A 22428-nucleotide genomic window follows, 5' to 3' on the forward strand; every position below is an offset into this window, starting at 1 on the left:
AATTCAGCAAGTTCGAGTAGCAAAACCTGAAAACTCATATTATTTGAGTTTTCAAAGAAAAAAAACTTGAATCAATCAAATTGATCGAGTTTCGAAAAATTACCTCATCCTTAATATATCTGCCCCTAAAACAGGGGAAGAACAAGTGATAAATGGCAAGTAAGAAAAGAGAACAATTATGAAACAATGAACAATACTAAAAGGACACTGAATAAAAAGCATACAGTAATTAGAGATGGAGGGGTAAAAGTTAAGTCTCTATTCAACATGAATAGAAATTAAGAATCCTTGGGGGTGGGATAACATTTGCCCAACACCTTGGGCTAGGATTAAGTTGCATATATTACCATCATAGTTTTAAACTTCTCCTCTTTTGAGCAATTTAAAGGGATACTGTGATGGGAAAAATTTTTTTTCCAAAACATATCAGTTAATAGTGCTACTCCAGCAGAATTCTGCACTGAAATCCATTTCTCAAAAGAGCAAACAGATTTTTTTTATATTCAATTTTGAAATCTGACATGGGGCTAGACATTTTGTCAATTTCCCAGCTGCCCCTGGTCATGTGACTTGTGCCTGCACTTTAGGAGAGAAATGCTTTCTGGCAGGCTGCTGTTTTTCCTTCTCAATGTAACTGAAGGTGTCTCAGTGGGACATGGGTTTTTACTATTGAGTGTTATTCTTAGATCTACCAGGCAGCTGTTATCTTGTGTTAGGGAGCTGCTCTCTGGTTACCTTCCCATTGTTCTTTTGTTTGGCTGCTGGGGGGGAAAAGAGAGGGGGTGAAATCACTCCAACTTGCAGTACAGCAGTAAAGAGTGATTGAAGTTTATCAGAGCACTAGTCACATGACTTGGGGCAGCTGGGAAATTGACAATATGTCTAGCCCCATGTCAGATTTCAAAATTGAATATAAAAAAATCTGTTTGCTCTTTTGAGAAATGGATTTCAGTGCAGAATTTTGCTGGAGCAGCACTATTAACTGATTCATTTTGAAAAAATGTTTTTTCCCATGACAGTATCCCTTTAATGTAACTTTTCCAAACTCATAAACTGTTAGTGACCAATTATGCCAGTGGAAGCAAGACTGCAATTTTTATCATTTGCAAAGTGCACAACGTAAGTGAGAAATATTCTTACTGAAAAAATGATCTATGCTGCGAAAGTTATTCCACCTTTAGCATGCCTTAAAAGTGTGTTATACGAAATAACTGTCTAACAATTATATTATATTGCTATTTTTTTTGTTTAAAATGACTGTAGTTTTTTGTACATCACTCACTAGTCACTTGAAAAACTCAGCGTCTTAACAAATAGAATATGCATATGACCAGCACTGTAAAGTATTCATATAAATGTTACTGATTTTTCTTAACTTGCATGATCAATGATCTCCTTTCCTACCTGGCTCTAGCAAAGTAGTTGAGCAATAATTCAGATAGCTCATACTGTAAACTATCTATATCAGATTGGACCACACTGCTTGACCTATTTTCCAGTGTAGTGCAAGCCACAGGCTAGCGGTACACTTTTTCCTCAATGTACTTAACTGTAGCCTTTGTGGTTGCACTACTAAGGTCATTTCATTTTATTGCCCTCTAGGAAAAAACAATGACTCGAAGCAATTGAAGCATTTCACTCTCCCACATCTTGAGACATAAGACAACTATATTGTTTCTGAATTAAGGCTGATAAGGCAGCAGAACCCATTTAACATTACAGATTATTGAGAGACTGCAAGCTGTATCTTTTTATCTTTCCTCACAATTTGCTCTGTCAGTGACATAGAGCATGTCTTGCGTTTACTACTTCTTAAAGCTTTGTATTTGTCAGAAAATGCTGGATAATATACACAGTCATACTCTGATATAAAAGAGATGACAGGAAACCTGTTGAAAACAATCCAGAAAATGTTATATAGTCTACATATGTTCCTCAAGCATTTACATATATATTCCTTAACATTATATCAAAGAAGAATAATTTCAGTTCTGTGAAGCTCAAAATACTGAATAATGGTAAGCTTGCGCTCACTGTAAATTGTTATTTTTGCAGTTACCAGTGGACAGCACATTTCAAAATCAATAACTAAGCAGTTTATTTATTTTTTTTGGATAGCTGAACTTAATCATTGTGTCCATGAGTGTAATCTTATGGTGATGCATGGCAGCTTGGAAAAAGAAAATACAGTGATATATTTTCTTACATTAATGAAAAAAAAAAAACATTTCAGGTGGAAATAAATGTCATGTTCCTCAAACTGTTCCAGTATGTTTTGTGTTTACTAAATAGTAACATAGTAATTAAGGTTAAACATGGGCATGCACATAATAAACCTGTGTAATTACTAATCCATAAGAAGATAAAAAAAAAAACCCAATTGAACCCATTCCAATCTGCCTCGTGGGGGATGTAACATTTTCTTCCTGACACATAGATGGCAGTTCCTGAATTAGCTAAACGTTTATTTAAATAAACATGTATTTTCTCACTTGCTAAATAGCCATCTGAAGTTATCTAATGTATCTGCCAGTACAATTACGTTAGGGAGAGAATTCCACAGCTATCTCAATGGATGCTCTCTTGTCTGCTGGAAGGACCTACTGACGATTAGGAATCAGAGTGTTTATATATTTATAATTAGTTATCATAGGTACCCTTACACAACTCTTCTCCAATGTGAACATTCACATCTAGGTCAACTTTTTTAAAAGCTTTCCATACCCTTAAAGAGCCAAAGGAACTCTCTCTAATTCAGTAATATAACATTTCATCACTGGAGACCAACACAGCAGTACATATTCTAGATGGGGCCTTATCATTGCTTTGTAAAGAGGACCAATTACCTTTACTCCTGCAAATCTGTAGCTGTTTGAATGCAGCTGCTGACTGCATTGCTTGCTACAGCAATGTTTATTATCCACAAGTGCCCCAAGGTCGTTATTCATAAATGATTTGCATAGTCACATAAAGGATATTAGTTACTTGCATATTTTTACATCCCAGATGTATAACCTTAAATTTCTCAATATCGAATGTCCTTTGCCACCTAGTTTCCCAGATTAACAGGAGTGAAATAATGGAACAAATTTCTAGTTATAATAACTTGAGATCGGTATTGTGAGTATTGTCTCTATTTTTTCTGATGATTCTAAATTGATACTAACTGTTCAATTCCATGCAGGATGCTGCCACTGTGCAAGGGGATTTGGTTTAAATTTGAGAAGTGGGCAGCAAACTGGTAAATGAGGTTCAGTGCTGATAAGTGCAAGGTTATGCACTTTGGTAAAAATAACACAGATGCAAGTTATACACTACAAGGAAGTGTGTTAAAGGCATACTTAAATACAAAGGATTTGGGGAATGTTGTGGATAGCAAGCTGTGTAACTATAGGCAGTGGCTACTAAAGCAAATAGAGTACTGTCTTTCATATAAACATGCATTAAAGAGCAGGATGAAAACATAATTTTGCCTCTTTATAGATCCCTGGTAAAGCCGCACCCTAAGTATACAGTACAGTTTTGGGCCACAGTCCTTAAGAAGGATAATAATAAACTGGTGCAGAGAAATGCAACTAAACTGGTAAAAGGAATGGAAGAATTAAACTATGAGTAAAAACTTTGTAGGTTGGGGTTGTTTTATCTGGAGAAAAGTGCATATTAGGGGGTGTGAATAATTTATAAATTAGAAGACATTATAGACAGATAGCTGGGAATCTTTTTTCCACCACTTTAGATTTGAAGAGCTGAACTTTCATTTGAAGCAGCATATCTGGTTCTTCACAGTGAGGTTGTGGAATGCTCTGCTGGATGATGTTGTGATGGCAGATTCTGTAGATGCCTTTAAGAGTGGCTTGAATGATTCATGTAACAAGCATAATAGCCAAGGATGTTGTGATTTTAACATATGTATCTATATAGCTATCTATCTATACTTTTTTATATATATATGAGGGTTGGAGTATACAAATGCATGTATACTTCTACAGAAGCTAAAGGCCTGACTTTAAGAAGTCTGTTTGAAGGACACTGGGAGTTTAAGAGTTAACATGTGAAAGCTGCATATTTCCTAATGTCACTGTCCTCACATAGCTGTGTAAATTACTGCTCATCTAAAGGGAATTGACTTAACAGTGCTGACTTTCAGAAGCACAGAGAAATATTGGAATCACATAGATTTTTTTCCAATGACAAAAGGTACATAACAGAGGCACAAAGTCCTTTATTTTTGTATACTATTTAATTAGCTGAAACTTTCTATTGGAGGGAGGGTGCTATGAATAAACTAAACAGTAGAAAACAGGACAGCTCCAATCCTCTTGAGTTTATTTAGGCTTTTTCCCCGAATACAATGTTTACATGAAATTTACTTCCATTCTTTGTCCGCAACTGTGCCCCGCTGAATAAGCAGCACACAGAAAACCTTTAAAATGTGAAAACAGTATGTTCTGTGCCTGTTTTTCACAAGCAAACATAGATTACACAGAAAATAACAAGCAGGCCTCTTGGGACACTAAGCTTCTACGAAAAGAGAATCTAAGATTTTCTATAGAACATGGCCTTATTGTTGCCCCTTCTGCTAAGTGTCATATATAACCTTGAATGTGTAGAAGGACAGTACAAATATACACTACAAGGTCTATAAAGTATTGTGAGTATTGCTCAATTACCTTTTGATATGTTAGTGGTACTGAAAAAATGGATTCAGGTGCAAGAAGTTGCGACTCAAATAGGCATATGTATGTTTATTGATAGACAATAGGTAGATGTGATAGATATATACCTTAATTACATACTAACTGTATAGTCTAAAGTAGGTTCATAGTAAGGTTAATCCGTCTTGGGTAGACCTTTTGTAAGAGTGTAAATGTATTCATAAACGCGGCGCTATAGCAATACAAATGTGTTCGGTATATCACTCATCGATCATTTTGTAAAATCTACATTTATAAAACATGTCAAACTGTCCTGTAAAAATGTTCCTGACAACCAAAAAACATCTTCAGATTTATTCTCAGGAGGCTGAAATGTCAATGTCACAAAAAACAACAAGTAAACTTGCCCTGTCCAAATAACTACTAAATATTTTACTTAAATGTAAGGTTGGGCCAGATGGGAATCTCTAAATGTCACTTACACTGCTCACTAATGGCAGCAGATGGAAGTACTGAATTTTAGCTAAGATACTTGCCAGAGAATGCTACTTGTGTCATTTCCCAATTATCACTCGCTAGCTTTGGTACTGAGTCATCCTGAATATGAAAAAGATGAACACAACTATACCTATACTAGAATTATTGGTGCCTCTAAATTTGACTCTGAAATAGCTTGCTCCTAATCAGGACTATTTACATGAGATAGACTGACCAATCCAATTACCCATGTGGCTATGGCTTTACAAACATGAGTGTGCAAGAGCTTAATTTGGAGTTTTTAACACTGACATATAGATGGCAGTTTGCTATCTACAGTCCTGAACACTTCACAAAATCACAAGACAAAAGGCAGACTGAGATCATTATTTATTTAATTTCTGAGATAGCTAACAAAAAAAAACAGTTACAACTTCCCAATAGCTTATTTGCACGACTTTAAGCTTTGAAACTGTCAAACTTTCCAAATTGCTTTTATGGTAGCTAATTCAAATGCAAAATCACGGTACACAATTTAGCACTGCAGTGCTGTGAAGCCACTGAATTATGAGTACCCTAGACACCCATGTACAGGCAAAGAATGAGTTTTGTACTCAATACTAGAAATATTTAACATAGCCTGAATGCCAGTATTATTTAATTATCCACTGTGCACAGATTTCATTAAAAGTGATGTCAGCGTTCAAATTTTATATACAGCAAAACATTCCTTAGGCCATTGGGGCCCTTAAAGGAGAACTAAAGCCTAACTAAAGAAGTAAAGTAAAGAAGGTAGAAATGTTGTACAATAGGTTTTAGGCTTCTAGATTTTTTAGGTTTTAGAACCATAGCCCTTTAGCAGTAAAGATCTGTGTGTAAGAAACTTACCCTGGTGGTTTAGTGGGCAGTGGGGTCCACGCCGCATCCTTGGCATGGACGCCCGCTGCGCTGCTCCTGTCCTGCCCTTGCCGGCGCCATCTTTGATTCCTAGGGGGCGCGCCTGCGCGTCTCTTAAAGGCGCAGGCGCAACGGCGCGAAATTGCGCACATTTTGGCGCCAATTGGATCCCTATTTAAGGCCCATTCAGACCTGTTGCCAGTGCCCGTTATAAGATCATATCCTGTGGTTTCCTGAGCTTTTGCTACCTGTTAGAGAATTTGCTATCCTGACTGATTATCCGCGTTTGACCCAGCCTGTTCCTGACTACTCTGCACTCTGTATCCTGACCCTTGCCTGCCTACGACAATTCTTCCTGCCTGACGATTCTGATATCCGCCTGCCTCGAACCAGCCTGTCTGACCATCCTTCTGCCTTATCCAGTCTGTCTGATTATCTGGTTTTGACCCCTTGCCTGCCTGACGATTCTGTTATCTGCCTGTTCTGATCCGGTCTGTTCCGTTTCCACCAGACGCCTTGTCATTGATCTTCTGCCCATAGACTTGCTATCCGGTCGTGCCCTTTTGCCAACCAGAACTCCTCGCCTTGTAACCCTCGTTAAGTCCAGGTGGCACCCAATTAAGCTGAGGGCTCCTCCCGAAGCCCAAAGGTGGTCACACTACTGGTGAAGCCGAGCCAAGACCAGGGTCCTTGGCATTTGTTCTGGTATTGGGTGCCAGCCGTGAGATTATAACGGGCCATGATGGATGAAGAAGGTCAAGTCGCTGCTGCCAAGGCTCCCTCCACCACAGAACTGCTTCTCTCTACTCTGTTGCAGCGTTTGGAGAGTCAGGCGCAAAGACAAGAACACCTACTGCAAGGCTTCCGTGACCTGTCGAATAGAGTGGATGCCACTGAACAGTTGCTAGTGGGTCCTTCTGCAGTGTCGGGTAAAATCCATGAGCCTAAGATCTCGTTCCCCGACAAATTCAGTGGGGATAGGACCAAATTTTATGTCTTTCAGGAGGCATGTAAATTGTATTTAAGTTTTTTCCCACACTCCTTTTCTTCTGGAGAGGATAAAGTGAGGTTTATTATGACCTTATTACAGGGCGACCCACAAATATGGGCGCTAAAGTTATCCCCCTCTGACCCTGCCCGCCTTTCCCTTGAAGCTTTCTTTAATTCTATGGCAATCCTTTACGATGACCCGGATCGTGCCTCCTCTGCTGATGCCGCAATTCGTAAACTTCGCCAGGGAAAGAGGGTTGTAGAAGAGTATTGTACAGAGTTTCGCCGGTGGTCAGTTGAGACCGGTTGGAACGATGCGGCTCTTCGCAGCCAATTCCGTTTAGCGCTTTCTGTGTCTGTAAGAGACACTTTGGTAAATTACCCCCTATCAGCTAACTTGGATGATCTAATGACTTTAGCCATCCAAGTTGATAGAAGACAAAGGGAGAACAGGGGGGAAAAGGGTACTTATTCTCTTCCCGAGGATATTAGTGTAAAAACTCCTTACCCCTCTGTGTCTCTGCCTCAGGAGGAACCCATGCAATTGGGTACTATTCATTTAACTCCTGAGGAAAAGGCTCGCAGACAGTCTCTGCGTCTGTGTATCTATTGTGGGGAGATGGGTCATTTCCTTAACCTATGTCCTAAGAGGCCAGGAAGCTTCAAAAACCTAGATGAAGGTAGGGAGCTCCATTTGGGTCAAGAAGTTTCCTCTCCCCAAATTTCTTCCAGGATTGTGGTTCCTGTTAATTTAATTTGGCCTTCTGGTTCTGTAAAGGTTTCCGCTTTGGTGGATTCTGGGGCGGCGGGAATTTCTTAAATGCTAACTTTGCAAAGAAGTTTAATATTCCCTTAACACCTCTCGTTCCTCCTGTAAGGATTCTGCCCATTGATAAAAACCCTTTGAAGTCTGGGCTGGTAACCAGGAAATCTGTAGCTTTGACTATGTGCATTGACAACTTGCACTCAGAGGAGATATCCTTCCATGCTATGGAGGGTTCGCCTGCGCATCTCTTAAAGGCGCCAGCGCGCAACGGCGCAAATTACGCACGTTTTGGCCCCAATTGGATCCCTATTTAAGGCCCATTCAGACCTGTTGCCAGTGCCCGTTATAGGATCATATCCTGTGGTTTCCTGAGCTTTTGCTACCTGTTCCTGAATTTCCTATCCTGACTGATTATCCGTGTTTGACCCAGCCTGCCTACGACAACTCTTCCTGCTTAACCCCTTGATTGACAACCCGGTTTGACCCTTGCCTGCCTGACGATTCTGATATCCGCCTGCCTCGACCCAGCCTGTCTGACCATCTTTCTGCCTTATCCAGTCTGTCTGATTATCTGGTTTTGACCCCTTGCCTGCCTGACGATTCTGTTATCTGCCTGTCCTGATCCGGTCTGTTTCGTTTCCACCAGACGCCTTGTCCTTGACCTTCTGCCCAAAGACTCTTGCTCCTTTGCCAGCCAGAACTCCTCGCCTTGTACCCCTCGTTAAGTCCAGGTGGCACCCAATTAAGCTGAGGGCTCCTCCCGAAGCCCAAAGGTGGTCACACTACTGGTGAAGCCAAGCCGAGACCAGGGTCCTTTGCATTTGTTCTGGTATTAGGTGCCGGCCGTGACTTTGTGCTTCCAAAGATGCCCCACTAGCTCCCCACCTTCTTTTCTGCTGATTCACTGCACATGCTCTGTGCTGCTGTCACTTACTGAGTATAGGAACCCACCCAAAATATACTGTATATACAGAATAGAAATGTCACAGTATGAGGCTAATTAGTACTTAATACATATAATTACTACATGTCAGCTCAGAAACCAGGGCAATTAGCATCAGAATTTAATAATCAGCCCTGTAGCATCAGCTTATTTTACAGACGCACCTAATTTTCTGCTTGTAAATTAGGACAACTCCTTATTTTAGCTTCTCAACAGCTGCTCAGAGCACAATGTGTCACAGCCATTTTCCAAGATGGTGACCCCCTGTGACAAGTCCTCTATCATTGCTGCTATTGAGACTCTGAAATTTTAGGTTGGTGCAATAAGTTCAGTATGTGAAATATGGCATTTTTAACTATATTAATTGTAAGGGGTTAGTTTTGCTTTAATGCTAAGGAATGTGTAAATTTGTTTGCAAAGATTCTCATTCATCCAGGTCTTGGTATATCTGTAGAAATAAGTCAAATCAACTGGACTTGCTGTGTTTTTTCCTTGAAGACGTTTCACTAGTCATCCAACTGGCTTTCTCAATTCCGAATCATTTGTAAATAGGATCTTTTTTCTGGAATATATCATCTGGAACCAGCATTATCTGTTTATCATATTCCGCAAGGATGTCATGAAGTTAGGTGTTGATTGTATTAGTATGATTAGAGCTTTAAGGTGTTATTTAGCCTTCCAGGGAAAGGTGCTAAAACAGCATAGTATGTGGCAGACAATAGATGTCACACCCCTGCCTCTGTTCGAAGGAGTAAATGATTGTGACACTAAAGCATACAGTATATAATCCATATCTGGTAAATTTGGGTGTGCATTAATCATTTCTACTTTGAGATTGAATCTGGTTTCTAAATAAATTCAAAATAAAACACAATAATACAACACTTTTGTAAGTTTACTTTACACTGACTCTTTGCCCGATGCTTTTACATTGCCTACATCTGATCCCTATGTTCCTCTATGAGAAGGCTGCCATATTTGTGCAGTAGTAGTCTGTTCGCATTAGAGGCTCTAACTGACAGGCTGAGATGGGACAATCAGGTTGGCAAAACAGTCAGGTTTAGGAACTTCAGGTGACAATTACTTACAAAAGCAGCCCTATCAGCCGGCCCAAAAACGATCAACATAACCTATAGGTAACTTTTAATGTACATTTATATTTTGAAGAGTAGTTATTTAGTGTCAGTGTCACTTTAAGATGCATATTATGTTAGTTATATATTGGGTGTCAAGTTAGATATCTCCTCCCCTGTTTTCATGTCTGAGTATAAGGAATATCCCAGAAAGATTTTGGTGGGCTTTAGGAGTACAAACTGGTGAATGAAAAGTTTGGTGGCTAATGGCTATATATTTAGATACTAAGGTGTCATTAAGTGAAGGACCAAGGCTAAATAGGAATCATCTAAAAGAACTTGCAACATGGAAAGTCTTGGAATCCGAGAATAATTTTGCCTGGTAGAGGCTACCTGATTCAGGGTATCTGAATAAGAATCATTATTCTATAGCACTAAAGAATAACCCATGTGCCAACCAGTTTTTTTTCTTCATATAAACATCATGGAACACATAATTAAGCGAACTGCACTTCTTTGCATCCCTCAATATTAATATGGCACTGAGTTTTTGTTACTCAAATGTGTTAGTTTTGATGAATAATCTTGGAACCTCTCAGCTAGTCATAGTTCTAGTTTATATGTGTGCTTGGATTGCTCACAAAAATAGCATATTCTATGTGTCTGGCTGTCCTACCTAATTACATGTAAACATTCTTATACTTCAGAAAGGAGCCAAATGAGCTCAACAGTGTACGCATGAGGAGTGAGTAAAAACAAGAACATTCTAAATAGATTTACTGTTTTTGTTTAGTGTCTGTACTCTGCTAATGACATTATTACTGTGCCAGATTTAGGGAGCGTTATTAGACACAAACACTAACTTACATTTTAATGTTAAAAACTCACAGAGTAAAATCTGCCGGGATACACATTACACCTAAACAAAATCACGCATCTGAGAATGAACAGCATGCATTTTTCCTAAATCCGACTTCCAAGACAGGATCTTTTTTCAGCATCCAACTGATAAAGCTACACTAAGATTGTGCTCATGTAATACTGTACATCTAATTTTATGCAAGGCTTAAATCAAATCAAGTTTGCAATTAAGATTTGTTTAATTGCAGTAAGATGGTAAATTGAACTTAGATAGGTAGATTGTTACTTCTCTCTGATGATGATGATACTTTCTTCTATCAACTTCCAAAAAAAAAAAATGAAACATAAAAACTGGTTGATTGTAAAATGGAAATAAATTAGTATTATAGGGATCTTCTCCAGCTCCTACAGAACAGTATCTCGGCAGTTTCTCCATATCTCGTATTGAAGAAGCAGAATTTGTGGCATGCATGTAACTGTTAAGAACCAGAATGTCTTGTTTTATGTTAATACATTTTGGTTATAACGTAAGGGAAATGCTTTATTTATATCCCTGCATTTTCTATTTGTAAGTGTTCAGAAAAACATACTGATATTTTTTTCTTACTACAAATCTTCTGCAAATTTTGGACTGTCACACTGCTCTTTAGGAACATTGTTGATCTCCCAGGCTTAGGGAAGACAAAAGCCTCAACATAGCCTCCGTAGTGACTTATATGAATATTGTGGTATGGTGACAAAAAGGTCCCCAGTTTCCTGGGAAAAAGTGATTGATGGTATGTATGTTGGGCCACGGATTCTCAGATATTGTTACTGAGGTGAGACCAGTAGTGCTCTTAGCAGAGAAACACTATGGCTCTCTGCAAGGTTTTTGCAATTGATGATCCGGGACTGGTCTTACTGGGAACCCGCAAGAGTAGGGTGGGGCGGATTCCCAAATCCGCAGGCCAGGTTTTCGAGAGGCCCTAGGCCTATTTAGTACACCTGATGCTGAGCAGCAGTGCTGAATGTGAGTGAGACAAACTGCTGTTATTTCTCAGAAAGCAAAGCATTTATTTTGTGTTAGTCAGGAGGCTGGATATTTCTGTTAAACTGCTGTTTTTCGGTTACCTTCTGTCACGACCGGCACCCGATACCAGAACAAATTCCAAGCACCCTGGTCTCGGCTCGGCTTCACCAGTAGTGTGACCACCGTTGGGCTTCGGGAGGAGCCCTCAGCTTACTTGGGTGCCACCACTTAACGAGGGGTACAAGGTGAGGAGTTCTGGCTGGCAAAGGGGCACGGCTGTTAGCAAAGTCTTTTGGGCCGAAGGTCACGGTACAAAAGGATTAGGCAGAAGGATGGTCAAACAGGCTGGGTAGAGGCAGGCGGATATCAGAATCGTCAGGCAGGCAAGGGTCAAACCGGGTTGTCAATCAAGGGGTTAAACAGGAAGAGTTGTCGTAAGCAGGCAAGGGTCAGGATACAGAGTTCAGAGTAGTCAGGATACAGGCAGGGTCAAACACGGATAATCAAGATACAGAATAACAGGAACAGATGCACTAAGGCTCAGAAGCACCAGGAAACAAGTCCTATCACGCGCAATTTACAAGCAGCAACCCTGGGCTTTAAATGCTATTTGAATTTCGCGCCTTTAAATCCCCAGGAGGCGCACCGCGCGTGCCCTAGAGAGAAGCTGGCGCGGCGAGAGAGGAGAACGGTGCGGCGGGCGTCCCCGCCTGTGGCGCGGTGGATGACCCTGCCGCACAGGTACCCTAACACCTTCCCCCTGAGAGGGGAAATTTCTGCAGCCACTGAAGCCCTTGGACCTGGTGTGTGAAGTCGCCTCTTTTGCAGCCTACCAGCGAGTGAACCCCCACAATATATTTTATAGAACTAACTTGTTCAGGTACCAGACCAAGCCCTGAAATGACACTTTACAGTCAAGCTTATGGGAATATTTACAGATATCTGGATTTAACTCCACACAAGACATCAAGTGATGCATAGGCACATCCCACTTATCTAAACAATAATTCTTCTAGTTCACTTCTCACTATTTTAAAGGAATCTATGGGGACCTAACCAGGACAAATAAAAAGATTTAGAAACCCAGTATAATTCTCCAGTGTGCCAGAACAGCCAAGAAGATACAAAGGTTGGTTATAATTTAAGTTGGGTCACTGTATCCATAGCTGAACACCAAATATTGTACTGCTGTGATCAGACTAATAGAGGTGAAAAAATAAACTTCGAACTATAAAAGAAAGTATTTTGAAAGTTGTCTTGTGTAAGCTCCCATACCAGTAAGCAAAAACCAGTTAGCACCCCTAAGTATGATGGTTGGTGAGTTGACATGACATAATGACATAATGAAAATGCTGTGACGTGCACCTATACCACAAAAGAACATAATACTGCCCTGGAAGTTTTTCTAAATGCACAATGACAATCAAGGGTTTAGAAACTTTACCTTTTGCCAGGAAGATATTTGCCATGTGCTGGCTGTATAAGCAATACATATCTCCTCTTTTTCACGAGAGTATCTTTTTATGGCGATCAGTCAAGAAAATATGTAAGATAAAATACTAATAATGGTGAGCATACTCTACATTCCTGTCACGATCCTTTCAGCTAGCGTGTGACAGCCAGTTCTAATGAACAGCTCATGAAGCCATTTTACATTTTGGCACAGTTCATCCCCAGATATCAAAGGGTTTTATTAAATATAATTACAGTGCTTTTTAATTATGGCCCTTTTTATTATTCTTTAGAAAGGCAGAGGGGTCCAGTTTAACCTTTTTATTTATAAATGTGAGGCAGGATGCGCAGAGGTAAGGTAACGAGGGAGCGAGATGTAAAAAGGAGGGGGGACAAGAAAGGAATGGAGAGAGCAGAGGAAAGGAGTGGGAGGAAGGGAGAGAGGTAGAAAGAGATAAGAACGAGGGAAAGGTATAGGAATGTAAATAGACTTAAAGAGTTACAAATGGAAGTGTGACAAGGGAATAAAATTAAAAAATGGAAGTGTGAGAAGGGAATGAAATTAAAAAACTATAGGCATAATGAAGGAAATAAAGTGTTGAAGTAATGGGGAAAAAGAAAGGAAAACATTGATGTTTTTCCAATAGCCCAGATCCATATGCTATGCATAGAGTACTGAGAATCCATACTATTTGTAGTGTTTTCACAAATACTAGAATTTACAGGCTATAGGAAAGAATCTGGAAGACAAATTGAATACTGGGTATGATAGCTGCAAACAGATAAGACAAAAGAGAAATGAATATGTAAATGCTGTTTTGCAATTTGCCCCTGTACTATTACATTTAAATCAGGTTTGAACACAATTTGAACTTTATGGATGAGTGTCTTTTTCAAGGAAAAAGAGAAAGGTCTGGCACACGGAGCTAGTTAAACCGGGGTCCTACCCCGGTGTGTTTATCGCATCAAACAACGTTTCGGAGGGCGTTCCCCCTTCGTCAGGTGACGAAGGGGGAACGCCCTCCGAAACGTTGTTTGATGCAATAAACACACCAGGGGTAGGACCCCGGTTTAACTAGCTCCGTGTGCCAGACCTTTCTCTTTTTCCTTGATCCATTGGGAGTGCCGTCTCCCTCAGGTCCTGGGCACCAGCATTATCTCACGAAGGGCCTGAGTGTGCGCGTGGTTTCTCAGTACTACTGAGTGTCTTTTTCGCCTTGCTTACTATGTAATTATGTAAGACAACCTACTATCTGATATCTCTGTACCAAAAAAATCAAATTCCTGCCTCTTGCAGGGCATGCCTAGCCTGGATAGAATACTTTTCTTCCACCATGTACCTCTAACACAGTCCATACCTAGATATTATACTTGATATAGTAAAGAAAGGATAAGATCTCTACTTTCTTACAAATATATGACACAAGTACAAAAAGGGAGAATATGACAGTTTCTTGTGGTGCAACCACTAAAATAGTAGTATGTCTGGCACATTAAAAAAGTAAATATGGAAATCAAGATTGATATTAAACATTTAATGAAATTGTTAAATTATAACATGTACTTAGGTGCTGAAGTGGCTACCATGCACTAGCTTTTGTTAGAACATAGATTATACATGATTTCTGTGTACCTGTCTCTACAAATAGAACACTAACAGGGTTTTAATGCATTTGCAAACAGCACTGAAGGTGGGAGAATTATTGATGTATATAAATATGCTCTCAGTGAAGCATGATAAATGTTTACATTTACCCAATATCATCATAAACCTCTGTTTTTTGCACATTTACCAACCATTAAAGGATAACTTGAAAAAAAAAAAAAAAGCAGCACTTAAATATAAAAAGACTGAAGTTTCAGTGCGTCAAGCTATGGGCAACAGCTATCATGTCGGAGGCTTTAAAATTTATGGGGTGAGCTTTTTCTGCTGAGCTCCAAGCTATGGTAGAAGTCTCAGTGTGAGTTTTAACAGCAATATTTCCTTTGCAAACCTGACCTGCTTGGTGAAGAGCATTGGCCTAATAAATGGTGGAGGGGCGTGCAAGGAAAATAATAGCAATGTACTTAAACAGCATACAAAAAGCAAGAATTTACTCTATGCTGCTTAAATGCAACCTTTTACAGCATATGCTGCTGACAGTGAGTAATGAAAAAAATGAAAAACAAAATAGGTGGCAGAAATGATGAAAGCACTGATGTACAGTACAGTACAGCCAAAGACCTAAATCATAATTCAGCAATCTGGTCTGCTAAAGTGGCCACACAATCCCCTGCATCATTATTATCAACAACATGACTCACCTTGTCAATCTGGGGAAGACTTAAGCATAAAAACAACCTGATTGCCAAATGGTCCGGAAATACAATTTACCTACGGAACCCAAGCTTCCCACTAGGGATGACCACCTCTTTTTGCAAAAGGTGGGGAGAAATGACTATATACATTCAAGGAGATGCTTGATCCTTTTGACTACTCGATATACCCATTTCAGAAGCTAGAAGACAAAGCTTCTCAAATCTACAGTATTATGAATACCTTCAGTTACGCCACTTTTTGCAACCATATTCAAAATATGCAAGATCTAACTCCCCAACAGAATTTGAAACCCTGGCAAGTAAAGGTCTTCCACAAAGAGGTCTTATTTCAATAATTTACAACATACGTGCCTCTCCTTCAAATAGCCTTAAAGGCAGGCATAAATATATGGATAGGTGGGATGCTGTTCTCCCACATCTTCTATCTGAGGTGGACTGGAGTGACATTTGGGAAAACACCAGAAGAATGAGCACATGTGCCAAGCAGAAGGAGCACATCTTTAAGATCATGATGTTCTGGTAACACACGCCAGATAAACTACACAAACTTTTCCCAAACACTCCCTCAACTTGCTGGAAGAGGATGCGAAGCACAGGGAACTCTGATTCATATTTTTTGGGACTTTGTGGAAGGATATTACTGACTTCCTAAGCCGAATGCTTGCTCGATAGATTCCATTAGACCCTGCTATAATGCTGTTGGGGAAAACCATGGGGAATATCCTCAAAAGTGGCTAAAGCATGGTTAATCAAATACAGCAACACGATTGGCCATTACAGGCAACTGGAAATCCACGTCTGCACCTACTCTAGCGTTAATAGCTCAAAGAGGAAACGCCAATAAGATATTCAAGCATGGAATTGCTACAATTTGCAACAAACTCAGACAATATAAAGAGATGTATAAAACTATGGGAATTACACAGCTTGACCATGTAAACTTCAATAGTCTTGAAACAACCAGCCGTCTAAAGCTTAGTAAAGACATATGACACAAATATGACTTTCCAGTGCAGATACAAGCTGGAAATGGACATCCAATATCAATGCATCTTGCTTATTTGTTGATGTTTTACCTCTTTTTCTTTTTTACAGGTGAATTATGTTTATAAATATTTAACTTTTTTCCTTGAGCTTGATTCCCCTGTTTCATAATGAGGACTGAGCATTCAAAAGGTTACTGAAATAGCGATATTATACAAGGAAGAATGTATCATTTGCAGTGTTAACTGCTTTTGTTACAACAAAAATAAATAAAACTATAAGTTACAAAAAAAAAAAAAAGAAAGTTATATGTGACAGATTTACTGTCTGAATTGTTTTGAGAGAGGCAACAGGGATAAATGAAATGGCTTATAACAGTTGGCAGAAGTTAACGTATCAGTATGCAAAAGCCAGTGTTTATTAGGAATAGTAATGGTGAGCACTGAAGTTGACTATATTCATCAATTCCTGCACACCAATTATATATATACAGTGAGTTGCAGTCTCCTGTTTACATATCCATGTTTCATTGTAAGCACATGTTTCAGTGGATGTTATTAGAAATGTAATTCATTTGGACATCACTGAGGGTGTGCACTAAAGTTGGGAAACATTTGTAAGAATGTGATCATTGTAGCTAAGATGTAGCAGAGAACCTTCGAAAGAAATGCATGGCAGTGTACCAACAGCTAAAACTCACTCTCTATTACCAGGAGAACAAAGGAACCATCAGGTGCTCAACAGAAAGTCACCTGCAACATTATTGTGAAATAATTCAAGGACGCACTTGGCATTATTTCATTGATAATTACTCTGTAGTTAATTTTACCCCCACACACACACACTATTGCATTTGTGTATTTTTGTGTGTGTGGGGATGATAAAAGACAGGGTCACAAGCAGTTTAACTTAAGCAGCTACAGTTACCGAGATTTCATGCCACCTTACCTTTGAAGGGTTTAGAGCTGTGATTACCCACACACAGTGAGCATTGCTATCATACTGAACAGGGAAGTTAGGAGAAGTGATGATCCCAGAAGGTCCACGCAGATGAGCATCGCACATCCTGGCTGTGAAGATTAAGAAAAAAATTACAAACACATCATAACAAAACTTCTCACTGCAGTACATTGTTGCTCATGCTGCCTGACCTGATCTGGATCTACTGAATATCATACATCAGCAGTATTACTACCCTTATCACAATATTTTTTTTTCCTGTGAGTAGCATGCAAAAATTTGATGGCAAACACTGTGGCTTTGGAAAATATGTCACATTTATAGCCTTTATGGTTATGGCATACAGGCATGTCACTGCTTCTTTCCATGTTTACCCTTTTAAGAAGAGCAGAAGTTTCAGGTAGTTCAAATTGATATCAACAAAACAATAACTATGGTTATAGGTGATTTTCCACCGATTGAAAATGCTCATTCTACAGTTAGTTTAAAGGCACACTTGGCATGTTCTCCAGGGCATATTTTCCTAAGTGGGACATTCACTAAGATTCGTAGTTGCGCCAGGCGTAACTTCGCCGCACTTTGCCAGGCGTAGTTTCGCCAGCGCTCCGCAAATTCACTAAAATCCGAAGTTGCACTCAGGGATAGCGTAAGGTTGCGAAGTTGCGCTAGCGTTGATTCGCTAAGCAAAGCGAAGTTACGCTAGCGATGGTTAATTTGCATACGGCACCAAATTCAAATTTCAATGGAGGAATATGTAGCAGCACTACAAATGCCTGGGAAACCTTCAAAACATCAAATAAATTTTTTTTTTGCCCTACACATGTGCCCACTGTATAGTTAAGTTGCCACGAGTTAGGAAATGAAGGGGGGGAAGGAGGGGAGCCCCAAAAAAATAATAAAGAAAAAACGCTTCGCCTGGTCTGAGGTGGCGAAGGAACTCTAGCGTAAAAGGTAGCGTTAGTGAATTTGCGTAGTTCCGTCCATTGTGCAAATAGCCAGACGTAAGGGTGCGAAGTTACACTAGCGAAGTTACGCCAGCGCCCGTTAGTGAATTTGCGAAGTAACGTAAATGCCCAACGCTAGCGAATTGACGCTAGCGTTAGGCGCTTAGGCGCATAGTGAATTTGCCCCAAAGTGTTTAAAGACAAGAGGAGATCCTGTAGAGATTACAATGTAGGTGGGCACCTCACAGAAACAAACAGGAGGGTTAGAAGTTCTGCAGTTTACAGTGGTTAAGGCATTGCCTTGTAAGTGCCAAGTCTGAATGAGTTGTTATGCCTGGGTTTCAAGGAGAAGTTTTTAACTTTAGCTTTGAAGAGATTTAGGGAGGCTTCTCTACAGAATTCAGGAAGCAGCAAGAGAAAATGTTTCAAGGGGGCATACAGCAGTGGAAGTGGGCAGTGAGACCAGATATTAGTTTGATATTTGGCCAATCCTTTATTCCAGATGTTCCTATGTTCCACAATTGTTAAAAATCATCATACTTTGGCCTAATTGGACTAGAGATCGAAACTGCACTATCTACCCTATGTTTCCAATGGGTATAGGCCCTTATTGGCGTTGTACTGTGGTGCTCTTTTATGGCAAGTAACAGACATGTTATCTATAATTTCTTACAGTTTCTCTGGGGCAAATTCTTGCAAATATCAGAGGGTCTGCTGTAAACCACCTTACACTGGAGCTTTATATGTACATGTGTGTACACATGTACAGGTTAGCATAAACACTGGACACAGACCTAGGTATTTACAGTTTGTAAATATTTGCATATTACAGCTAGAGTGCAGTCTTATGTGACCAGGAAAAAAAGAGCAATCACTGTTTGTAGTACATGAATCTGAACGCATATATACAGTATAAAAAAATGTATATATATAAAATATATACCAGAGCATATATATATAATATATATATATATATATATATATATATATATATATATATATATATATATATATATATATATATATATATATATATATATATATATATATATATATATAGATCCAAATGTAAAATCATGCAATTCTGCTGGCCAGATGGGTTCTGTTCAGCCATGCAATAGAGACCAAAGATCCTTGAAATGTCAGTTAGACAAGACTCAGCAGCCATTAGAAGGTCTTTGTGCATCTGACTCAGGCCAAACAGTGTACTAGATGAGACAAAGGTTGCTGCATAACAAACTGCTTTATTATGTGTGCTTCCAAATAACTGACATAAAGCCAAAATGCACCTAGCAGAAGTGAAAAATGTGTCCACATTATATATTGGCCTTACATGGTCTTACATGGCAACTACTAGGTTAAGGAATTTTCATTGCCTGAAAGATCTCACAGCACTTGGCTGCAGAAACTGCTAAATGTTGGCTACGCTACAACTACACCTCCCTGAAAGATCTCCTCACTGAAAGATGCTGGTGCCGTCTCCACCTCCCTGCATGTTGAGTGGGTTTGGGGTGAGTGCATGGCTCTGAATACCAAGTGTTGCTAGGACAGTACTGCAGTGAATAGAGATGGCATACAGAGGAATCTCACTGTCAAAGAAGAATGCTAATTAATGAGGGCCCTGTCATTCTGCTGCAGGACATTACTTGGCTGGTTTCCTATCTACGTCACAACCTTTGTGGAAGGAGAAGGGGGGGGGGGTTAACATGTTCTTAGGTGACCTTGCAAAAAGATAGTGTTAGGAGAGTAGGGGTTCATTAATTACTGGAAAAGGCAGTTACAATTATTTGTCATTTGATTTAAACAACCTCTGCAATCCATCACACACAAGCCAGGCACGTCCCGCTCTGCTGTTAAACATGGTGTTAATGCTTCCTCTCCAGCTAACTCCCCCACACTAGCGCTCTTGTGTCAGGCTGACTGATGCATTGCTACTGTCTTATAACATATTTTCCAGCTTTTACCACAGTTGCCCATATACTGCCCCAGAAAAGGGTTAAAGGACAAAAAAGAATGAGAAAAATAACAGTATTAATTCAAACTACTTATTTTAAATTATGCCATGTGGATGTAGAATTCAGATTTCCTTCATACAAAGCAAACAAAGGAATTGTGATGGTAAATGATAGCAATTACGTTTTGACAATTAACTGTGAACTATGCAAGCAGACCATTGATGGTTATGGAAATGGTTGTTTTTATAATCTTGTCATTGGATACTGACTTTTTTTTCAGCATGCTGAGGCTGTTCCCTATAGGGGAAGTGTTCCAGGACATATTAGTGAGTGCTGTGTCAGGCAGTAAAGGAACAGGTCCTGGAGAAAGTGTGCAATGGGCAGAAGAATGAATTACCCAAGACACGTGTAAACTGACATTTAGTGTGTTTTTTATTATGTAGGCCTATTTTCCTGCTGAAGAAATTCCTGCACAGATTTTTGGCATTGGGAGTCATGTGTCTCCGCTACTTGGGAGATCAGGTACACTATAAATGGGCATATCGCCACCCAGGGTGAGAACAGATTAGGCTGTAATACCCCTCCCTGGGACCTTCTCTGATCCACAATCACACAAAGAGGAAAGGTCGATAGGTCTATTTAAAGGACACTGTACTTTTAATTAACTTTGATACATACAGCCTGCCTACAAAGAGCAACTAATATTGCCAATAATGTGGTCTCTGACCTGCTGGGGAATCCCCAGTTATGTGGCATTTTCTTCAGAGTCTTGAAAAGAACTCTCTTTGGCTTTAAAGGACATATAACACCCCCCAAAATCTAATCAGTGAGCAGCCTCTTTGAAATATTTATATACCTGCCACTCTGGTTGTTAAAAGGTTAACCGTAAGGCTACAGCATCCCCTTAATCACTTAGAATTCCTTTTCCTCCTCTAACTCACTCTACCTCCTCCCTCAGGAATTTACTTTGGCCTTTGGCTCATGAGCATGCTCAGTTTCAACTCAGATTACTAAACATCCCCTCCAGCCTAACAGCCAATGAAGAGATAGCATTGCTGGTTCCCATAGAAACTGTAGCTGTCTCCCAACCACCTCTCCTGAGCTCATCTTAACCTATTACAGTGCTCAACCCCAGCAGAACTTTTTATCAAAGTATGTTGTGCCTGTGTAAATCTGCATTCTGCATTGCATGAACTTTACAGCATACATGTCCTGTTTGCAGATGTCAATGTTACTGATGTGTCAGAGGGAAAATGGCTGCCGGGTGAAAGCTGTTATTTGTTTTAGGAAAATGTGATGGTGCTGGCAAATGGAGGGGGTATATGCAGTACAAATTATGTGGCTTGGGTGGGGAAGATATGCCCAACTTATAAACAAGGTTGAAAAATGTAGGCTTTACATGTCCTTTAAGTGCCAGGAAAAGAGAGCACCCTGACAAGGACTTCCTTTCCATTTGTACCCTTAACAGAGTGTGCTTGTCTGCTACTTGGTTCCCTTCTGACTTTACACACACAAATAATTCTGTCTGGAATCTCTCCACACCTTTCTTTCACTCTGCTGCTTCTCACCCAGCACTTCCTTCCTGTCTGCTCACAGGGCTGGAGACTCCTCCCCCTCCCTGCACAGAAACTACACAAAGGGAGAGACAAGCTCCCCCGGTGAGTCACTTTAAAAAGTTGACAGCTCTGTTTCCCTTTAAAATGATGCCCTGTTATTCAGCAATCTAAATATAACCATAAAATGCCATAAGGTACCCGCCATAGAGCACTACATTTTCCTATATCATATTACATTACACTATTTAGGATAACTGTTACATTTCTATTTCTGTGTGAAGCAATGCCTTGGTGATTTTGCTTTTCAGGAGCAGTAATGTCCTCAGGCCATGTGTGCAATGAAATGGTTAAAGTGTGGTGTAGGCGATTCTCAGCTACCAGAGGGAAGCAATTAGAGGGAATGTCTTACTGCTGCACACATTGCAAACGCTTTGATATCAGTGAACCTACAAAGAATTCTCTCTGGACTTCAGTAGATACCAAAGGTCCTTTTTTGCCCCTCCCAGAAGGACGAAATCTCCAAATCCCAGATATCATTAAGGCAACTGAAGACACTGCAGGGCATTAAAGACTACAGTCACAAAAAT

The 22428-nt window shown here is 39.8% G+C and overlaps 1 protein-coding gene across 3 annotated transcripts in view; it reads right to left on the minus strand.

Moving 5' to 3' along the window:
* The window catches only part of LOC108708254 (CUB and sushi domain-containing protein 2-like), a 591784-nt gene that overhangs the window by 204115 nt on the left and 365241 nt on the right, over nucleotides 1–22428 (minus strand). Inside the window, exon 10 of one of the 3 annotated variants that reach the window (XM_041582174.1) lies at nucleotides 17375–17496. The exons of the other annotated variants lie outside the window; for them this stretch is intronic. Coding sequence (XP_041438108.1) covers nucleotides 17375–17496 — 122 coding nt within the window. The remainder of the gene's footprint in view (nucleotides 1–17374; nucleotides 17497–22428) is intronic. 3 annotated transcript variants of the gene reach the window in all.

Source organism: Xenopus laevis, chromosome 2L (genome assembly GCF_017654675.1).
Source record: "Xenopus laevis strain J_2021 chromosome 2L, Xenopus_laevis_v10.1, whole genome shotgun sequence".
Lineage (NCBI taxonomy): Eukaryota > Metazoa > Chordata > Amphibia > Anura > Pipidae > Xenopus > Xenopus laevis.